We start from the raw sequence: 21726 nt of genomic DNA, 5'->3' as shown, positions 1-21726 counted from the left end.
CCGAAATCTATGACCTGAACTATTATCCACAATGATGTGATGTTATGAATATTTTTTTTGCCTTGCAAATCAGGATTATTATACACTTCCTCTTTCTCCAACAACAGTGTCTCCCGAGCTATAGTACAGAACAGAAACATTTAACATATATCTTTTCATAACCAATATTTACCAGATATAAGCTAAAGACACAGGCAATAACTTCAAGACCAAGACAAAAAGATTGAATCTCATGTTTAATATTGCACAACAAAATATTTATAAGCTATTTTTTGACCATGGTTAATAAACACAGTATTTCACAAAAGCAAGAAATAAAGACAACTCACAGCCACAAGGTGTGTATGCACACACACACACACACACATCTGTACTTCTGATTTCTCCCAATATGTGGACAGGAGACTTGTCAGTCAATAAATGGAAAAACAAAGTAACTGGCATTACTTTTTTGAAAAAGTAACTCAGATATTTTCTTGTAAATTAAAAAGTAATGTGTTACTTTACTAGTTCCTTGAAAAAAGTAATCTGATTACGTAACTCGTGTTACTTGTAATGCGTTAACCCTATAACACTAGTGATGGGAAACCAAGGGTTTCTGAAGCATTTGAGGCTTTCATGAAATTATGATGAAAAACGGTTGATTACTCAAAACTTTCAATACAGTGCACATTATCGACATCTTGTGGTCAGACTTGGTTTCTCCACCTTATCTGACAAACAATGTGGAGCAGAGGATCGTTTGTAAAAGCATGTGACCAAACAAAGCTTCAGAAGTGCGTAACATAAAAGAGTGGAAACAATCTGGGATCAACACAGTTCTGTCTAATCTGATATAATCTCATCTAAATTAATTTTTGCCAATGAGACCACAACAGATTCACATATTGATCAAAAATATACACAAGTATAGGATCATAATTTGTAATTGACGTGTGGGTAGCTAAAAAAAGCTATTCTGTTCGGGGTCTCTACCCCAACTATAAAGATGATTAAATGTCCCACTGACAGCCCTCAAAGTGTCTGAATTACTCAGATTAACAACACTTTAATCCTGACCGAATAGAGTGGTGGAAATATGATGTCACTCTGTAGGCAAAACCCAGAAGTGAGTTACATTTTAGCACTTCCAGTTCAATCATCCACGAGTCAATGGCTTTTATGAATGGGAGCTTGGTTAAATCCCTTAAATAAGGTCAGTGATTAACACAAGCTCAAGATACTTTCACGTTTTATTCTACGACATAAACACACCAGTTACACCACACTCATGATTTGTTTTAAGGTGTTATGTTTCTTAAAAAAGCATGTTGCTAACAAGTTGCTAAATGGGCTTCAGGCGCTGTTGGAGACATTAAACATGAATTTATAGCAGGAGTACGGTGTACATTTTAGGACATCCTCAGACCTCAGTCATCAAATGAAAAGGCGTCATGCCTCAGACTAAAAGGCTTCAGTCATCGGACAAAACGGCATCGCGTCTCTGACTGAAAAGCTTCAGGTCTCAGGAAAAACGACGTCAGGTGTCAGGTCTCATACAATTAACGTTAGGCATCAGACGAAACAGACTGAGAAAAAAAGTCATCAGACAAAACGGACTCGGACAAAGTGTCATCAGACGAAACGGACTCAGACAAAAAGTCATCAAACGAAACGGACTCAGACAAAAAGTCATCAAACGAAAAGGACTCAGGTGGAGAATCGCGTTGCCCCGCCCCATGTGACGTCACAAGCACGCCGTTCACAGGAAGTGGTAATGGTTGATTGATGGCAAAAGGAGGTAAGCAGCGTCTGATATTTTATATTTTAACAGTTTTTATTCAAATGTTACACTAATTAAGTTATATAGGGAAGAGAACATGCTTTTCGAGAGTCTTGTGTGCACGTTTAAAAAGTTAGTTAGCCATATTGCAACTAGCCAGCTTTTATTTTGGCCAAGTAGTAAAATTACCCTTACGAAAAAAACATGATTTTACTATATAAAAAAAAAAAACCACACCCACACAAAATTAAATCATGGTATCCACAGATTAACCATGGTTTTGCTACTCACCATAGTTTAACCATGGTGTTTGTGGTAAAACTGTGGGTATAAAAATGGTACGTTAATCATAACACTAAAAAAACATGTTACTACACTTTTACTATAATAAAACCATGGTCACTTTACGTCTTGGTAAAGCAAATTCTTTCAAGTTATTAGATTGAAATCTTGGTCTAATTATAACATACCTGTATGAGTCTAACACCAGTTGTTGAATTAAATGATTTTGTAAATACAATGGTTCTGTCTTATAATTAAATATATATTTGTTTGTTTCAGTCAATCAAGTTATCGCTGACATTTTCTGGGTAAGCGTGGCTATGCTGAGCAGGACCATTACCTGGATTCACTACACATTTAGATTTCCAGGCAACAAATAAGCTCCTCCATGCCAGAGAATTACTGTTCGTTCAATCAAAACCTGCATGTCATCCTGGACTGTACAGAAATCTGCTGTGAAAGCCCTACATCACTGAAACTCCACTCTGAAGTTATAAGTGCACTACCACATTCAAAGATCTGGTTGGGGTAGCTCTGTGTGGTGCAGTGGAGATGTGGTTATGGCAGACAAGGGGTTCACTATTGAATATATGCTCTCCAGTGTTGGTGCTAGACGGATCATTCCACCTTTCAAATGTGCCACGCAGTTCAGCAAACAGGACTGTGAAAAAACACAGGCCACTGCACGCCTCAGACTTCTGGTGGAAAGAGTGATTCGAAGGGTCAAGGAAATACACATCTGGGATTCTGTTGTGCCACTCACCTTGTCAGGAAGAATTAATCAGATCTGGCATAATTGCTGTTTTAGGGTTTATTATCAGGGACCAATGTTTCTTGAGCAGTGAATGTATATTATTACAATAGTAGTGTTACAGTGTTAACATTTTATAGTAGTTTTTTATTTATTACATTTTTTTTACCTTTTCAGTTAGTTGCAATGCATACCTACCATCATTAAATGTGTTTTTCCTTTTTTTTATTGTAATGTAAAATTGTATATTTTGTATAATGAAATTATTTAAATAAAATGTCCCTGAAAATAATTTGACAGACACAATGAAATAGTTGACAATGAAAAGTATTTGTATAATAACTCATGAAAAAAATCTTCTTTGTTATATCACACAATGTATCAAATGTAAATATACGCAAGTAGTAAAAGAATATGCATATCATATACATTACAGAAGATTTAATACAAAAAGTATTCACCTTGGTATGTACATTTATCTAATTAATAGCAAGTACAATATATTTATTGTTATAATTTGTGATGTATCTAATATGTTATCAAAGATCTACTACAAAATATGCTACATACTACTCAACTACATAAAGTATATATTTACTATGAATGTAAAAATAAATCTTAGGTTCATACTATAATATGAACAGAATCTGTCCATTCATACCACTGAAAGATACACATCCAGATAAACGTTATAACAGTACTTTCATTGATGTTATGAAGGCATCATCTCGCCAGATCATCTGTATTATGAAATCTGATTGTGTGTCAGTCACAAAGTCACACCAGTGTAGACCAGTGACTGCAGTCTGACCTTGTACCTGCCAGTAGTACTTAGGGGTCTCTTTAAGTTTGGCTAGTCCTCTTTGAATTTTCATAAATGGAACCTGAGCAATGTTTTCAGCAGAGGTGCTTTTTACCTCCACTAGTCCAAACGAATGTTTCAGATGGATCACGCACTCGTCCGTCTGGCCAAATTTAAAATTACAGCCAAACTGAAAACCAAGCACAGGTAGTGGGGGGAAATTAAGATCAGGAACACCTGCAGCTATACGGGGACACTGGTATGAAAGTGGACTGCCAAGAGGTACAACTCTACTTTTGACATGCCCTCAAGTATGTGCGGCAGCAAAGGCTTGGGATTAATCTGACGTAGTTTAGCACCAGAAGCCAAGACATCAGCATCTGGAAGGGGACCTAAAGAAATGAACACAAATGATGAGTCATGAAGACATTAAGCTATAGCTGTGCGCACACACACACACACAAACAGAGTTGTGAATTACCTGTGTAAGCCTTTTAATTGGGTAGACTTGGTTCCATTCTTCCCAACTGATTCTGGTTTCAGGACACAAAGTTCACTCACTGCCTCTGGATGAACTCCCTTAATATAAAATGAATACAGTAATAGTTAAAGATCGTTTACTGATCTTGGGTGGTTTTCATTTATATATTTGTTACTTAATCTGCACTCTTGTTCATTATTAGTATATGATGTTTAAATGTTTACATATACTTTCTTTGAGTTAATAGTTTTCTTACCAATGCAGAAAAGAAAAATACATGCCTGTGCTCTTGGACGATGCCATCTCTGTGGCTCACTTGATTTTATTCATCTTCTTAGATGTGCTTCACTGCAAGATAAAAGCATTAGATGCTGTAAACATTTTTTTTCCATTTGTATAAGGATATTGTATAACATCAGTGAAGAAGTACATTATCGATTAAACTTAACGGTAACACTTCCTATGAAGCCCGTATTTAAAACAAATTATAAGAGAATTCTTATGGCATTATAATGAATGAATAATGTATTAGAAAAAAAACGTTGTAATATGTCATATCATCTCATGAGTAATCATAACAACAGTTTTAATGTGTTATAATGTTTACTTATTTGTGGTTATAGCATTTAAGATTATGATTTATAATACGCAATGAATATAATGCATCCACTTAACTTACAATAGAATGTTTCCCTTAGATATAATACAAGTCTCATATCTTGGCATTGTTGTTTTGTTACTTTACTCAAAGCAGGCAAATACCACTATACATAATTACAACAATAATAATGAAAATAAAAATATTATTTTTCCTTAAACAACCATCATATCAAATATCTGATTAGATGAATGTGTAATATGGCACTTTTGATTTTAACAATATTTATTGTAATATCAATAAGATAGTAAGATACTGTATATATTTTAAATAAATAATGTCACGATATAAGACTTATAAACCATTATAAAGTTAAATAAGTATAAGTTTTATACGTATAATTGTTATGATTATTTATGAGATGAAACAACAGTTTTTCTATATATAATGCATTGTGGTTTTATTATAGTAAAAGTGTAGTAACTTGTTTTTTTAGTGTAATGATTAACGTACCATTTGTATAACCACAGTTTTACTACAAACACCATGGTTAAACTATGGTGAGTAGCAAAACCATGGTTAATCTGTGGATACCATGATTTAACTATATCGACCATGTGTTTTATTTATTTATTTATTTGTGGTTTTTGATAGTAAAATCATGTTTTTTTCGTAAGGGTAATTTTACTACTTGGCCAAAATAAAAGCTGGCTAGTTGCAATATGGCTAACTAACTTCTTAAACGTGCACACAAGACTCTCGAAAAGCATGTTCTCTTCCCTATATAACTTAATTAGTGTAACATTTGAATAAAATATAAAATATCAGACGCTGCTTACCTCCTTTTGCCATCAATCAACCATTACCACTTCCTGTGAACGGTGTGCGTGTGACGTCACATGGGGCGGGGCAACGCGATTCTCCACCTGAGTCCTTTTCGTTTGATGACTTTTTGTCTGAGTCCGTTTCGTCTGATGGCACTTTGTCCGAGTCCGTTTTGTCTGATGACTTTTTTTCTGAGTCTGTTTCGTCTGACGTTAACGTTAATTGTATGAGACCTGACGTCGTTTTTCCTGAGACCTGAAGCTTTTCAGTCAGAGACGCGATGCCGTTTTGTCCGATGACTGAAGCCTTTTAGTCTGAGGCATGACGCCTTTTCATTTGATGACTGAGGTCTGAGGATGTCCTAAAATGTACACCGTACTGGGGTCACTAAACACTGGTCCTGGAGGCTAAACTCTGCTAAACTCTAAACTCTGCATACTGATGTATGAATCAAAGACAACAGTAAAGGATCTTTTTTGTGGACATGGACCAAGTGATGTATTGTTCTGCCTGGACAATCTGTAGCAGTTGTTATCTAGTTTAAGAACTGCACCTTAATAGACACACACAATCAGAGACGCAAGATGAACGCACTGACCCATGAACCGTGACAAAAGGATGTTGGTTTTATTATTATTTTATTTATTCTTATTTTTATGTAAATTTCACATTCATAAATGCAAGTTTACAAAAGGCAAACCTATTTTTACTGGTGCTCAAAAAAGAGATTAAAATATATGTAGATGATGTCAAAATCTAAAAATACTAAAACAATTAATATAAGTTCCTCCTTTAACATTTTCACATAATAAAAATATATATAATAAATAATGGTGCTGACCTGTAAAGTATATTTTTCTTTATTAAAACTGCATTGTAATATCCTATGAAAATGTAAAAATATGTATAATATATATATATTTGTCTGTAAACTGATGCTTATGTACCCTCTCTTCTTTTTCTTTTTTATTTATTTTCTTTCTTTTTTATTTATTTTATGTGTCCTTGTTCCTTCTTGTTGAGGCATGAGAAATGTTTTGTTATACAGGTCCTTGTCAAAAAATTAGCATATTGTGATAAAAGTTCATTATTTTCGATAATGTAATGATAAAAATTTAACTTTCATATATATTAGATTCATTGCACACCAACTGAAATATTTCAGGTCTTTTATTGTTTTAATACTGATGATTTTTATGGAGCCAAAAGAGTCTCAATAAAGATAAATGCACACACTACATTCACATATGCACACATAGGATTCATACTTGCACACACATGATTCATAAATACACACACAGGATACACAAATGCGCACAAAATTTACAAATGCACACACAAAATTTAAGAAGCACAGAAGATTCACAAATGCATACAAAATTCAGAAATGCACACAAAATTTAGAAAAACACACACAATTCAGAAATGGAAACAACATTTACAAATGTACTCAAGATTCACAAATGCACAGGACAAGATTCAGAAATGTATTTCTGATGCACACACACATATATCTTGATTTACAAACTGCTTGCGGTCTGTGAACTTCACTGCATTTGTGTGTGAATTTTGAGACTCAAACAAGACCCTGACTTGGCTCGACACACAAATGCTTTTTTTTAAACGGAATAATCAGCAACCAATCAGATATCTCCCTTGTTTTAGCCAATCACAAGAACGCACTCCACGTGGGGGATTGTTTACCCCAATCACCTGAACGCGTTCACACAGCGCGATATGCCTGTGGTGAGGCATATTATAGCCTACTTATTTATGCAATTGTATGAAAATACAGATGTTTAGATTACAATTCAGGTTTATTTTTTATTATTTTTTACAAAATATAAATAAAAAAATGTCTCAGTACATATAGCCCAGTGACTGCAGAAAAAAGTGAACCATGGATTCATAAATTTGAAATATTTTAATGAAAGTAAAAAAAAAAATGTACACCTTTTTGAATATTTAAATATTTCTAAATATGCTTTTGGATGCAATATAGAAGTCACTTTAATTATAGTATTCGGTCTCTACATGAAGAGAGAGTCGGTGGTCCGCTGCGAGAGGAAAGTGACTCTCTGGCTGCGCAAAGTGAGTCGCCGGCTGCGTCAGGAAAGTGAATCGTTCGCTGAGGAAAGTGAGTCGTTCGCTGATTGGCTTATAAGTAAACAATCCCCCACGTGGGGTGCATTCTTCAATTCAATTCAATTCAAGTTTATTTGTATAGCGCTTTTTACAAAACAAATCGTTACAAAGCAACTTTACAGAAAATTATGTTTCTACAATATTTAGTATTAGCTAGTAGTTTGTGCACATTTGACAGGATTTTAGAAAAAATAAAAATAATAATAATAATACAAGACATAGTCAGCTAGACGATGAACTATCAATATTATTAATTAAGTTATTATATGATGCAGTCACACATTTAGCAATAATTGTTAGTTCTGTTTGTTGATTCAGGGTAAGCATCATCTGAGGTCCTCTGAGGGTCAGCATCATCTTTTCTCAGGTGTTCTGGATCCAGACTGGAGCTTGTGTAAATCCTAGTTACATCCCGTGGCAAAACATAGAAACAAAATAGAGACATCATTAGCATAGCTGCTGATCCAACAAAGTAAAATTAGTTTAACCCAAGCTAATGAATAAAAATGCACCTTTGATCAGATGCAACTACACTCACAATTTAAAAGATACATTATTCGAATGCTTGGCGAAAGAGATGTGTTTTTAATCTAGATTTAAACAGAGAGAGTGTGTCTGAACCCCGAACATTATCGGGAAGGCTATTCCAGAGTTTGGGAGCCAAATGTGAGAAAGCTCTACCTCCTTTAGTGGACTTTGCTATCCTAGGAACTACCAAAAGTCCAGCGTTTTGTGACCTTAGGGTGCGTGATGGGTTGTAGCGTGGTAGAAGGCTAGTTAGGTACGCAGGAGCTAAACCATTTAGGGCCTTATAGGTAAGTGATAATTTGTAACTGATACGGAACTTAATAGGTAGCCAGTGCAGAGACTGTAAAATTGGGGTAATATGATCATATTTTCTTGACCTCGTAAGGACTCTAGCTGCTGCATTTTGGACTACCTGTAGCTTGTTTATTGAAGAAGCAGGACAACCACCTAGAAGTGCATTACAATAGTCCAGTCTAGAGGTCATGAATGCATGAACTAGCTTTTCTGCATCAGAAACAGATAACATGTTTCGTAGCTTGGCAATGTTTCTAAGATGGAAGAATGCAGCTTTTGTAACATTGGAAATATGATTTTCAAAAGACAAATTGCTGTCTAATATAACACCCAGATTTCTGACTGTAGAGGAAGTAACAGTACATCTGTCTAGTAGCAGATTGTAATCTACAAGATTCTGTGTAGTGTTTTTTGGTCCAATAATTAGTATCTCTGTCTTATCCGAATTTAATTAATTTTATATTAATAATTTTATTTAAAATTATTTGTCATCCAATCTTTTACATTTTTAACACACTCTGTTAGCTTAGATAATTGGGAAGTTTCATCTGGTCTCGTTGAGATATATAGCTGAGTATCATCAGCATAACAGTGGAAGCTAATTCCGTATTTTCTAATAATATTACCAAGGGGCAACATGTATATTGAAAATAGAAGGGGACCTAGGACGGATCCTTGTGGCACTCCATATTTTACTGATGATAAATGAGATGACTCCCCATTTAAGTAAACAAAATGGTAGCGATCGGACAGGTAGGATCTAAACCATCTTAGAGCCTGCCCTTGAATACCTGTATAGTTTTGTAATCGATCTATGAGTATGTCATGATCTATGGTGTCGAACACAGCACTAAGATCAAGTAAGACTAGAAATGAGATGCAGCCTTGATCTGACGCAAGGAGCAGGTCATTTGTAATTTTAACAATTGCAGTTTCTGTGCTATGGTGGGGCCTAAAACCTGACTGAAATTCTTCATACAGATCATTTTTATGCAGGAAGGTGCTCAATTGAGCAGACACAACTTTTTCTAAAATTTTAGACATAAATGGAAGATTTGAAATAGGCCTATAATTTGCCAGTACACTAGGATCTAGTTTTGGTTTCTTAATAAGAGGCTTGATAACCGCCAGCTTGAATGGTTTTGGGACGTGACCTAAAGATAACGACGAGTTAATGATATTGATAAGCGGTTCTTCGGCTACAGGTAACAGCTCTTTCAGTAATTTAGTGGGTACAGGATCTAATAAAAATGTTGTTGGTTTAGATACAGTGATAAGTTTATTTAGCTCTTCCTGTCCTATGGTTGTAAAGCACTGCAGTTTATCTTTGGGTGCGATGGATGAAACTGAAGTGTTAGACACTGTAGAATCTACATTCACTATTGTATTTCTAATGTTATCTATTTTATCAGTGAAAAAATTCATAAAGTCATTACTATTTAAAGTTGGTGGAATATTTGAATCAGGTGGCATCTGGTAATTTGTTAACTTAGCCACTGTGCTAAATAAAAACCTTGGATTGTTTTGGTTATTTTCAATGAGTTTGTGTATATGCTCTGCCCTAGCAGTTTTTAGAGCCTGTCTATAGCTGGACATACTGTTTTTCCATGCAATTCTAAAAACTTCCAAGTTAGTTTTTCTCCATTTGTGTTCAAGACTACGAGTTAGTGAGTATTACTGTTATACCATGGTACAGTACGTTTTTCTCTAACCTTTTTCAATTTGATGGGGGCAACAGCTTCTAATGTATTAGAGAAAATAGTGCCCATGTTGTCAGTAATTTCGTCTAATGCATGTGTATTTTTGGGTACAGATAGCAGTTGAGATAAATCAGGCAGGTTATTTGCGAATCTTTCTTTAGTGGCTGGAACAATAGTTCTGCCCAGACAGTATCGCTGAGACATATAGTTAATATCAGTTATACGCAGCATGCACGATACAAGGAAATGGTCTGTAATATCATCACTTTGAGGTACAATATCTATAGCAGTAAGATCGATTCCATGAGATATAATTAAATCTAGTGTATGATTAAAACGATGAGTGGGCCCGGTGACATTTTGCTTGACTCCAAAGGAGTTTATTAGGTCAGTAAACGCAAGTCCTAATGTATCATTTGCATTATCAATGTGAATATTAAAATCTTCCATGATTAGCGCCTTATCAACTGTAACTAGAAGGTCTGAGAGGAAATCTGCAAATTCTTTTAGGAATTCTGTATACGGCCCTGGTGGTCTATACACAGTAGCCAGAGCAAGAGATACATTAGATTTCTTTTGCATGTCTGACAGAGTAACATTTAGCAGAAGTATTTCAAAAGAGTTAAACCTGTATCCTGTTTTCTGGGTAACATTGAGAATATCACTATATATTGTTGCAACACCTCCCCCACGACCAGTCTGACGGGGCTCATGTTTATAGCAGTAGTTTGTTGGAGTAGACTCATTTAGACCAAAATAATCATTTGGTTTTAGCCAGGTTTCAGTCAAGCAGAGAACATCAAAACTATTATCTGTGATAATTTCATTTACAATAACTGCTTTTGGTGTGAGTGATCTAATATTTATGAGCCCAAACTTTAAAAATTGTTTTTGTTCATTTACTTTACATTTTTCTGGTTTAATTACGATAAGATTTTTTCTAGATCCTACATTATATTTATATTTTGACCTCACTATTCGGGTAACAGACACAGTCTTAATAGTTTTTACAGCACAAGTACTTTTATCATTTAAGCGGGTGGAACAAAACTCATCATAATAGTTATTTGAGAATTGTCTTACTAGTCACATGGAGCGAAGTGTCCTGGAGATGTTGTCAGAGAGCAGCTCTGCTCTGACTCTGCTGGGGTGTAATCCATCAGCGCGAAACAGCCTTGGACTCTCCCAGAAAAGATTCCAGTTATTAACAAATAGCAGTTTCTGTTCTTTACACCATGACAACAACCATTCATTTAAAGCAAAAAGTCTTCTGAACCTTTCTTGTCCTCGTCGATACGTGGGCAGTGGTCCTGACACGACGATCGTCGCCGCGGGCGTCGTGCTGTGAACCGTCTCGATCAGGCTCCTGAAGTCCCTCTTCAGCGTCTCCGTCTGCCGCAGCGTGGTGTCGTTAACCCCGGCGTGAAGCACGACCGCTCTGGGGCTCTCGTCGGCCTTCAGGATCGCGGGTATCTGCGCAGAAACATCGAGAACACGAGCACCAGGCAAACAATGAGTGTGCACTTTACCTTCGGCTAACGTAGCACTTACGTGTCGGACGATGGAGTCTCCGATGATCACAGCGTCGCGTCCTGTCTCGCGGAGGGGAGCGAAGCGGTTCTGGATGGAGATCTCGAAGGCAGGAGGGGGAGAAGTCGTCGCCCGGGACCCGGCTCGCGTCCTCCGCTGTGGATGCACCCAGGGTCCGTGGTGTCCTGGCGTCGCAGTGAAGGACATCTGGGAAGATCGCGTCCTGGGTACACCGGGCCTGTGCAGAGAAACACACGGAGTAGACGTGGTGGGACTGTTAACAGCACGCTGTATACTTACCCCGGACCTGTGAGCGTCAGCCCGGGATGATTCCAGCGCGGCTCTCCGCTCTCTCAGCTGGGCCTGCCTCTCTTCCAGGTCGCGAATCTGCTTCCCCACGGCCTCGAGCTCGAGCTGCACAGAGTGGAGACATTCATCCGCCATTAAAGCAAGTAACAGTGAGTACAGCAGTGGTAATGTGTGTGAATAGAGTATTAGCAATGTAAGCGCAGTTAGCAGCAACCACGCTTGCTGATGCTAACGGGCTAAAAGCTAATAGCGGACCCGGGAGATCAAAATAAAACTAGTGATAGCGAGGCGCTCTGATTGTTTTTGTTGTAGAATACAATAGAGGATATATTCACACGTTATATAAACGGAAACGATGATGTATAAAATTGATTTTTAAGTTAAAAATAGTCAATGAAAAGAATATAGTGACGGAGCTCAAACGCAGTACAGCCGTCCATTCTTGTCACAGTCTTGTGTTTGGCTAAAACAAGGGAGATATCTGATTGGTTGCAGATCATTCCCTGTTTAAAAAAAGGCATTTATGTGTCGAGCCAAGTCTGGGGAGTCTCAAAATTCACACACAAATGCAGTGAAGTTCACAGAACCGCAAGCAGTTTGTAAATCAAGATATATGTGTGTGTGCATCAGAAATACATTTCTGAATCATTTGTCCTGTGAAGGAAAAAGTGTGGCAAAAAACACTGCACAACGAGAAGAGGTGACCGGACCCTGAGGAAGATTGTGGAGAAGGACCGATTCCAGACCTTGGGAGACCTGCGGAAGCAGTGGACTGAGTCTGGAGTAGAAACATCCAGAGCCCCCGTGCACAGGCGTGTGCAGGAAATGGGCTACAGAGAAGCAGCACTGGACTGTTGCTCAGTGGTCCAAAGTACTTTTTTCGGATGAAAGCAAATTTTGCATGTCATTTTGAAATCAAGGTGCCAGAGTCTGGAGGAAGACTGGGGAGAAGGAATTGCCAAAATGCCTGAAGTCCAGTGTCAAGTACCCACAGTCAGTGATGGTCTGGGGTGCCATGTCAGCTGCTGGTGTTGGTCCACTGTGTTTTATCAAGGGCAGGGTCAATGCAGCTAGCTATCAGGAGATTTTGGAGCACTTCATGCTTCCATCTGCTGAAAAGCTTTATGGAGATGAAGATTTCGTTTTTCAGCACGACCTGGCACCTGCTCACAGTGCCAAAACCACTGGTAAATGGTTTACTGACCATGGTATTACTGTGCTCAATTGGCCTGCCAACTCTCCTGACCTGAACCCCATAGAGAATCTGTGGGATATTGTGAAGAGAAAGTTGAGAGACGCAAGACCCAACACTCTGGATGAGCTTAAGGCCGCTATCGAAGCATCCTGGGCCTCCATAACACCTCAGCAGTGCCACAGGCTGATTGCCTCCATGCCACGTCGCACTGAAGCAGTCATTTCTGCAAAAGGATTCCCGACCAAGTATTGAGTGCATAACTGAACATAATTATTTGAAGGTTGACTTTTTTGTATTAAAAACACTTTTCTTTTATTGGTTGGATGAAATATGCTAATTTTTTTAGATAGGAATTTTGGGTTTTCATGAGCTGTATGCCAAAATCATCAGTATTAAAACAATAAAAGACCTGAAATATTTCAGTTGGTGTGCAATGAATCTAAAATATATGAAAGTTTAATTTTTATCATTACTTTATGGGAAAATAATGAACTTTTATCACAATATGCTAATTTTTTGAGAAGGACCTGTATAGTGTGATATGGCACTGTACATGCTACTTGTTGGCAATAAAGCAGTAATAAAAAAAATATTGTGTCAATATCAAGTCAATTTGAGCACGATTTAAACCCGGATGATTGTATTTTTTTTTTTTATCCTTTATTTAACCAGGTAAAACTCATTGAGATTAAAATCTCTTTTACAAGAGAGACATGGCCAAGATGCAGCAAAAAAAAAAAACAAAAAAACAAAACAAAAAACAAACATAAGGAACAGTTTCCAACATATAAAAAACCCACATCAAATACACATACATATATATAAATATATCACAAGACCCAGTGCTGAATAAGGCTTAATATAACTTTATGAACAATTACACTGACCAGTGTTCACCTGCTCCACATTCTTCAGAGTTGAAACAAACTGTCTATAAGAAATAAAGGTAGTCATTTTCAGTGATTTCTGAAGAAGGTTCCAGGCAGAAGGTGCTGCGATACACTGAGTTCGTCTGCCTTGGGAAAGCTAGCTTGTCTCCGATATAGTGATAACACGAAAATATTTAAAGTACCGGGAATACAATCTTTAAAATACGTCTGAGAGTTTTACACACCGGTCTGTTATTGACTTGTTCAGCATTGGTGGGAACGCCCTCAAAAAGTGACTATAAACGAAACAAACTGTGATTGGTTGTTGTACATGTCAGTCAAACGGCTTCATGTGCAGGCCTTGTCCAATGAAAGCTGCCATAGATTCCAGACCTTCAGCTGTCAGCTACGAGAGACCACCTTTATATAAACAACACTCAGAGTACAGACTGTGAGGAAATACATTCATGGGTTATATAACTCTAAATAATAAAGAATGAAATACAATATTCAGGGGAAATAACCCTTTATGTGTTGTTTTGGACACTTAAACTCCTCCTTGTCAGTTGACTCATGAAAGTGAAACTATTACAGCGGGTCTGTTTTGTCGTATGAGGAAGTAAACTACATTAAGAGAGAAAAACACAGTGAGTATCACGATTTAACAATCATCTTTGATAGCCAAAATCAATCCTGACTGGTTTAAAGTGAAGTACAACAAGCAGTGTCAGATATTTGTTTAAATGACACTAGCAGATAAAACACAGAGTCTGTAAATCGTCAGATTAAACTTTTACTTTCATTTTAACACAGTGTTTGTCTGAATTAGTTATGCTGTTCGTGTATAATTTGATTATGTGTAATGTCGAGAATACACTTTCATTTTGATCATTGACTTTTTCAAGTCATTGCTGTGGTCTGACTACTGAGATTGATTAATCTCTGATTCGTAACTGACTCTGTGATCAACATCTGGATCTGCTTTTAGATGAAACCATGGCCTCCAGAATGAATCTCTCTGAAGAACATGACACACAGATAAAGACAGTCAAGAGGTGAGAAAACCTGAAATGTTTCACATTTTTAATGTTCAGAAACGATAAATGCACACTACAATATCATTTTCATTTATAGTCAGATTCAGGGGCGTGAATCAGATTTATCTGAACACATGGATGTGTCTGTGAGGAAAAACCCAGCGATGGATGTTTCAGATCTCTGCAGAGAGGAAGACTCTTCTGTTGAGTCCAGGTGAGATATTATGAGTCTCATATTTACTGTAGCTGTGGTGTGTTATGGATATTGTCACCAGCTGTCTCTGTTGCTGCTGGATGTTTTTTGTGTCTATGTGTGTATTTGTGTATTTTATTCTATAATATATGAATGAAAAGAGCACATGGGGCAGATTCCTTTTATTCATAGAAAATAATTTAATATTTTAACTCTCAAGTCACAACAGACTCCTCAAGTGAAAGATGAACATTAAAGGGAGATTGAAACAGTGAATGTGTTTCTGTCAGAGCAGAGTGTGATTTACAGAAACAGTTTGTATTTCTGTTATATTTCAGTCTGTGTCAGAATGAATCTCCTGAACCCAGCTGTGTGTCCATCAAGAGTGACGCCTCAATGGGTCTACCAATTTATTTCAGCTCGGGAGACACATCTGCTGATCTGAGGTGTTGTGTAGTTTACAGTATAAGAAAAATATATGATATTCATGATGTTCATTAATTTACTGATGTGTTTTAAATACATTATTACTAAAATATTCAATATTTGTCTAACTACAGTCAAAAACATAAAGGACGAGAATCACATACAGCAAAGAAGAAATTAGACTCCATTTTTAAGGTTGGTTTTGTGTCTGTGTGTGTGTGTGTGTGTGTGTGTGTGTCCATCCAACACAATGACCCTCTGGGTAAAAGTACTAAATGTTAAATTCTATCTGTAATATTCATATTTTATTTCCTACACACTCGTAAGATAAGTTATAGGCCACTATGATCCTTTGGTTCACCTTCTCTGTGACTGAATGCAGGTTTATTGTTTGAATATTTACTATGATTTCAGGAGCTTGAGCACAAAATCATCTCTGAGTTAAAAAGCTTTAAGAGACTACTGAGTCCAGATTACCCAGAATGCTCTGAAAGAGACCGTTATGATGATGAGGGTCATAACAGAGTCAGAGAGGGTCTTCTGAAGATCACACTGCTCCTCCTGAGGAAGATGAACCAGACAGACCTCGCTGACACACTACAGACCAGTAAGAGCTCTGGATCAGCAGATTATAGCCTGTGTTTTTATTATCAACCTTCTGTCTTCAGTCACTAATGTTCCTGAATGTCACCACACAATCTAATATCTAATAAATCAAACCTAAAAATACATTTCTAAAATATTGCTCTGTCAATAACAACAATTATTTCCTTTGCTCAGAACTGATGCCTGTGTATCAACAAAAACTCAGATCCAGACTACAGGATAAATATCAGAGACTCAGTGAAGGACTGTCCAATCATGGAGACTCAACACGTCTGAATGAGATCTACACAGAGCTCTACATCACAGAGGGAGGCAGTGGAGAGGTCAATAATGAACATGAGGTGAGACAGATTGAGACAGTGTCCAGGAGACCAGAGACACAGGAGACACCAATCAACTGCAATGACATATTTAAACCCTCACCTGGACAAGACAAACCCATCAGAACTGTGCTGACTAAAGGAGTCGCTGGAATTGGAAAAACAGTCTCTGTGCAGAAGTTCACTCTGGACTGGACTGAAGGAAAAGCCAATCAGGACGTTCATTTCATATTTCCACTTCCTTTCAGGGAGCTGAACTTGATACAGAAACATCTCAGTCTTGTGGATCTTCTAAACCACCTTCACACAGAAACCAAAGAATTAAAGTCAGCAGATTATGAGGACTACAAAGTCATGTTCATATTTGATGGTCTGGATGAGTGTCGACTGCGTCTAGATTTCCAAAACAGTCGGAGCTTGTCTGATGTGACAGAATCAGCTTCAGTGGATGTGCTGCTGACCAACCTCATCAAGGGGAACCTACTTCCTTCTGCTCTCCTCTGGATCACCTCTCGACCAGCAGCAGCCAATCAGATCCCTCCTGAGTGTGTCCACCAGGTCACAGAGGTACGAGGATTCAACGACCCTCAGAAGGAGGAATATTTCAGGAAGAGAATAAATGATCCGAGTCTGGCTGAGAGAATCGTCACACACATCCGATCATCAAGAAGTCTGTTCATCATGTGTCACATCCCAGTCTTCTGCTGGATTTCAGCCGCTGTTCTGGAGAGGATGATGGGTAAAGCAGAGAGTGCAGAGATCCCCAAGACTCTCACACAGATGTTCACACACTTCCTGATCTTTCAGACCAAACTGAAGACACAGAAGTATGATGGGAAATATGAAATCGATCCTGATCAGGCTAGAAAGACTATTCTGTCTCTAGGAAAACTGGCTTTTGAACAGCTGGAAAAAGGGAACCTGATCTTCTACGAGGAGGACCTGAAAGAGAGCGGCATTGATGTGAGAGAAGTGTCCGTGTACTCAGGAGTTTGTACCCAGATCTTCAGAGAGGAGTCTGGACTGCAGCTGGGGAAGGTGTTCAGCTTTGTTCATCTGAGTATTCAGGAGTTTCTTGCTGCTTTATTCAAGCTGCTGTCCTCTTCTGAACTAAACACAGGACTGAAGAATGTGTTCAGGTCACCAATGAGCAGTTTACTGAAGAGAGAAGTGGACAAGGCCTTACAGAGTGAGAACGGACACTGGGATCTTTTCCTCCGGTTCCTTCTCGGTCTCTCTCTAGAGTCTAATCAGACTCTCTTACAAGGCGTCCTGAGAAAGACAGTAAGCAGCTCTGATATCAATCAGGAAACAGCTGCATACATCAAACAAAAGATCAGGGAGAATCCCTCTCCAGAGAAATCCATCAATCTGTTCCACTGTCTGAATGAACTGAATGATCGTTCACTAGAGCAGGAAGTACAAACATACCTGAGCAGAACAGGTTACAATCGTCTCTCTGGAGTCTCTCTGTCTGCTGCTCAGTGGTCGGCTCTGGTGTTTGTGCTGTTGAACTCAGAAGAAGAGCTGGATGAGTTTATACTGAGGAAATATCATCATTCAGAAGAATGTCTTCTGAGGCTGCTGCCAGTGATCAAAGCATCTAGAAAGATTAAGTGAGTATTTTACCGTGTCTTTGTTTTATTGACTTTATTTTATACAGAAGGCCTGTGTTTCTCTTCACTGTTTCTGTATATTTTGAGCTCTTTCTTATTTGACACACACAGCTAACATCACAGATCGCTCTACTAATGATCTGATGAGTTGAAATCAAGTGTGTTTGATAAGAGAGATTCATCCAAACTCTGCAAAGTTGAGGTGTCTTCAGGAACAGGGTTGTGTCTCTGATTTTACAAATATTGGATTGAGATCATCAGTATCATAATCCAGTTCAATTAAATTATTAGAGAATGTTTCTTAGTAAAACTGAGGAAAAAGGAAAATATATTTAGTCAAAGCCACTTGAAGAACAACAGATGCATGTAATCATGTGACAGTCATTTATGGTAATGCCATTTTACTCTTTTTTTTTATTTTATTTTATTTTTTCTCCAGAAAAAAAATGTTAAAAATATAAATATATTAACATGGATAAGGCTATCTTGTATAGTTTCATGACCAGTGGTGGTCAGTTACGGAGTAGTTTTAACTTCGTTACTGTACTTAAGTTAATTTTTCAAGTATCTGTTCTTTCCTGGAGTAGTTTGTTTTGAGTAACTTTGACTCGATCATGATTCTAGACTCTCTCTCCTCGAGGTCCGGACCTGGGTAAATGTTTCATGTTCGAAAATACAATTTGTTCTCCGATTGACTAATTTGCTGCTAAAATCCTCATATGAATGTCTTCATGTATAATTCATGATGTTTAGCGGCCGTTGTGATCGCTGCGAGACGCTTCCGAAGTGAAAGATGTCTTCAGAGCAGTGTTGTCAGATCTCGCGAGACAAATAAGCAACCGGGCCTGTGAAAACAAGCCCAAAACAAGCGACTTTTTCTGAGGAGCCCGCCTAGGTTCTGGGAAGACAAAAATAAATAAACTGTGTGCACGGTTTTACAATCCGTGGGGACCGATTTTAAAATGTGGGTACAGATTGTCACTTTACATCCATGTGGACAGATTGGTAAACTGGGAGTTAAACCACCTTTTAACACTATTTAACATTAGAAAACTGATGGGATATCAAATATAGACTGATGTACAGAGTCCATTATATACACAGTAAACAGCTGATAATTAAAATTTGCACACACAAATGAATATCATCCTGAATTCACAAATTCTTTATTTATTATTGCATAATAAAAACTCTCCTACAGTCCATTCAGTCACCATCTGTCGCAACTCGCGCACATTTATTTAAAGTTTACGTCACTCACGACGTTTTCCTAACCAGAAAAAAAAACAGGTGGCCCTGCTCTGCCTCTGATTGGCTAGTACTCGTTGCCATCTGGATCAGAGTCAATTAGAAGCAGGATGTGGGTGGGAAAAAGCTCTGATGTCTCCTGTGTGTATGGGAAAAGGGGAGGGACAGAGAGAACAGGCTAGACAAACTCCTATGTTTAAATAACATATAGAAAATATCTGCTTGACAACTTATTATGGAGCTGGGATCAAGCCCAAAATAAGCAACTACACTTTAGAAACAAGCCCAAAAAAATGTGACCAGCGACTACCAATATTTGTAAGCGATTTTGCACAAAAACAAGCCCAAAGTCGCTTATAATAAGCAGACTTGGCAACACTGCTTCAGAGAGTTGTGAGTGAGCAAGAGCAGATCCAGACCAGATCCATCTATTGTAAGCATTTTTTGACTTGTTTTACCACTAAATGTAACGCTTTAGAAAGTTAATAAAGTAGGAAGTTAGTATAAGTAGCCTCTGTGAACAAGGTTCGCTCGCTCAATCCCAAATGCAAGATGAAAGATATTATTTGACTTTTTTAATCTACACCACTGCTTTTACTTCTCTACATTTAAAAAAACAAACATATTTTTACTCCTTATAATATATCACGTGCTCTGAGACGCAGAAGCGGTGTCTGATTCAAGCGGTGAACTGATTCTTTTCAATGAACCTTTTAAATCGGTTCTCAAATGGCACCAAACGATTCATTCAGGAATTAGAATGATTCGATTGCTGCTGTTCTCGAGTCGACAACTCACTGATTCAAATGAACCGTTTAGTGCGAGTCTCCAGTGAACTGAATTCACAACCGGGAGATCTTGTGAGCGCGCGACTGATGCTGCTAAAAGTAAGTTATTAATGTCGAATTATGGGATTAATTATTGAAACTGAAAATTATATTTAGGTCAAAACTGTCAGTTGTTTGTGATCTAAATCCGCTGTAAAGAGTGATCTATTCAAGTCCACTGAAATGCGTGAAGTCTGACACATCAATCAGTGTCACTCATGTTTTAGGTAAAAAAAAAAACACGAAACATTAAAATAACACAAATTAACGACAACAGCTTTATTATCCCTATGTGACGTCTGTTTTCATATTGTTTATCAACAGTATACATTTTTAAATAGTTTGGATTAACTAGCCGAGTAGACAGATATGAATGTTTCTTCATAACAAACTGAAAATAAGTAAATATTGTTAGCTGATGCTAACTGTCAAGCTAACAAGCTTGCTGGTGCTTAGTTGAGGTAATCTTTAGATATAAAGTCCAAGTATTTTTATTGAACCATCTAACGTTAGATATATTAGATCTGGGGGAAAAGACAGGATGTGATGTTCAGAACATGGTAACTACAGTCAGTGGTTAAATTGGCTTTTGTAGGGAAGGGGGACCCTTATTTACGGTGGTCATCATTAAAGATTAGCCATAAAATGACTTAATGTGTTTTACACCAAAGGGTCTATTTTTACAGTACAATGCATTATGAAACAACCCGAACAACACTTGTGCAGACGTGTGACGTGTGCAGACGTAACAGTTTACACTTTAAATACATCACATTTACTTATTCACATACTACAATTCATGCATTCATCAGCTTCCAAATAGGAGTAAATGTAGGCTCCTCTGGTTTATGCTGTCTTTGTCTACAGACAGCACGGTCTGCTGACCTCCTTGTCATCACACACTTCCTAACAAACTGAGTTGGGTTACACATCTCTAGTGGTGGACCCACTAACTTTACCAACATCAAAGAGGACACATTGACCATCTTCAGCTGATTTCTCAGTGGTGTAATAATAATATTCATCGCTGAAAATCCCCTTTCACATTCAGCTGTGCTCACAGCCAGTGTATCTACTGTGTGTTTTAATTTCAGAAGACCCTCTTTAATTGCCATGTTTGGGTTTTCCTTGTAGTCCCTGAAACCTTGTTTGACACTACAGTAGTTCATTGGCAGACTATCACACAGCTGCCTCAATTCTTGTTCTCCATACAGCTGTGGCACTGGAGAGGGCCAGGTGTCAGGTGACAACACATTTATTTGATCAAAAAGCTCCCGCTCATGCTCTGGGACCATCCTGGACTGCATGCTACAACTGAGTGCATGAAAAAACTTTTCCTGATTGATTTTTATGATTAAACCACATTAAGCTTTTCCCTCACA

At 37.7% G+C, this 21726-nt stretch overlaps 1 protein-coding gene across 1 annotated transcript in view; it reads left to right on the top strand.

Annotated features, from left to right (window-relative positions):
- The first annotated feature begins 14677 nt into the window (after positions 1–14677).
- LOC113093988 (NLR family CARD domain-containing protein 3-like) overlaps positions 14678–21726 on the top strand; it is an 8889-nt gene continuing 1840 nt past the window's right edge. The window contains exons 1-7 of the mRNA XM_026259621.1: positions 14678–14718; positions 15060–15126; positions 15206–15322; positions 15640–15747; positions 15862–15922; positions 16142–16334; positions 16508–18269. Coding sequence (XP_026115406.1) covers positions 15068–15126; positions 15206–15322; positions 15640–15747; positions 15862–15922; positions 16142–16334; positions 16508–18269 — 2300 coding nt within the window. The 5' untranslated portion in view covers positions 14678–14718; positions 15060–15067. The remainder of the gene's footprint in view (positions 14719–15059; positions 15127–15205; positions 15323–15639; positions 15748–15861; positions 15923–16141; positions 16335–16507; positions 18270–21726) is intronic.

Source organism: Carassius auratus, unplaced genomic scaffold (genome assembly GCF_003368295.1).
Source record: "Carassius auratus strain Wakin unplaced genomic scaffold, ASM336829v1 scaf_tig00215206, whole genome shotgun sequence".
NCBI classification, from domain to species: Eukaryota; Metazoa; Chordata; class Actinopteri; order Cypriniformes; family Cyprinidae; genus Carassius; species Carassius auratus.
Note: the sequence above shows the minus strand (reverse complement) of the source record. Positions and strands in the feature narration are given on the sequence as shown.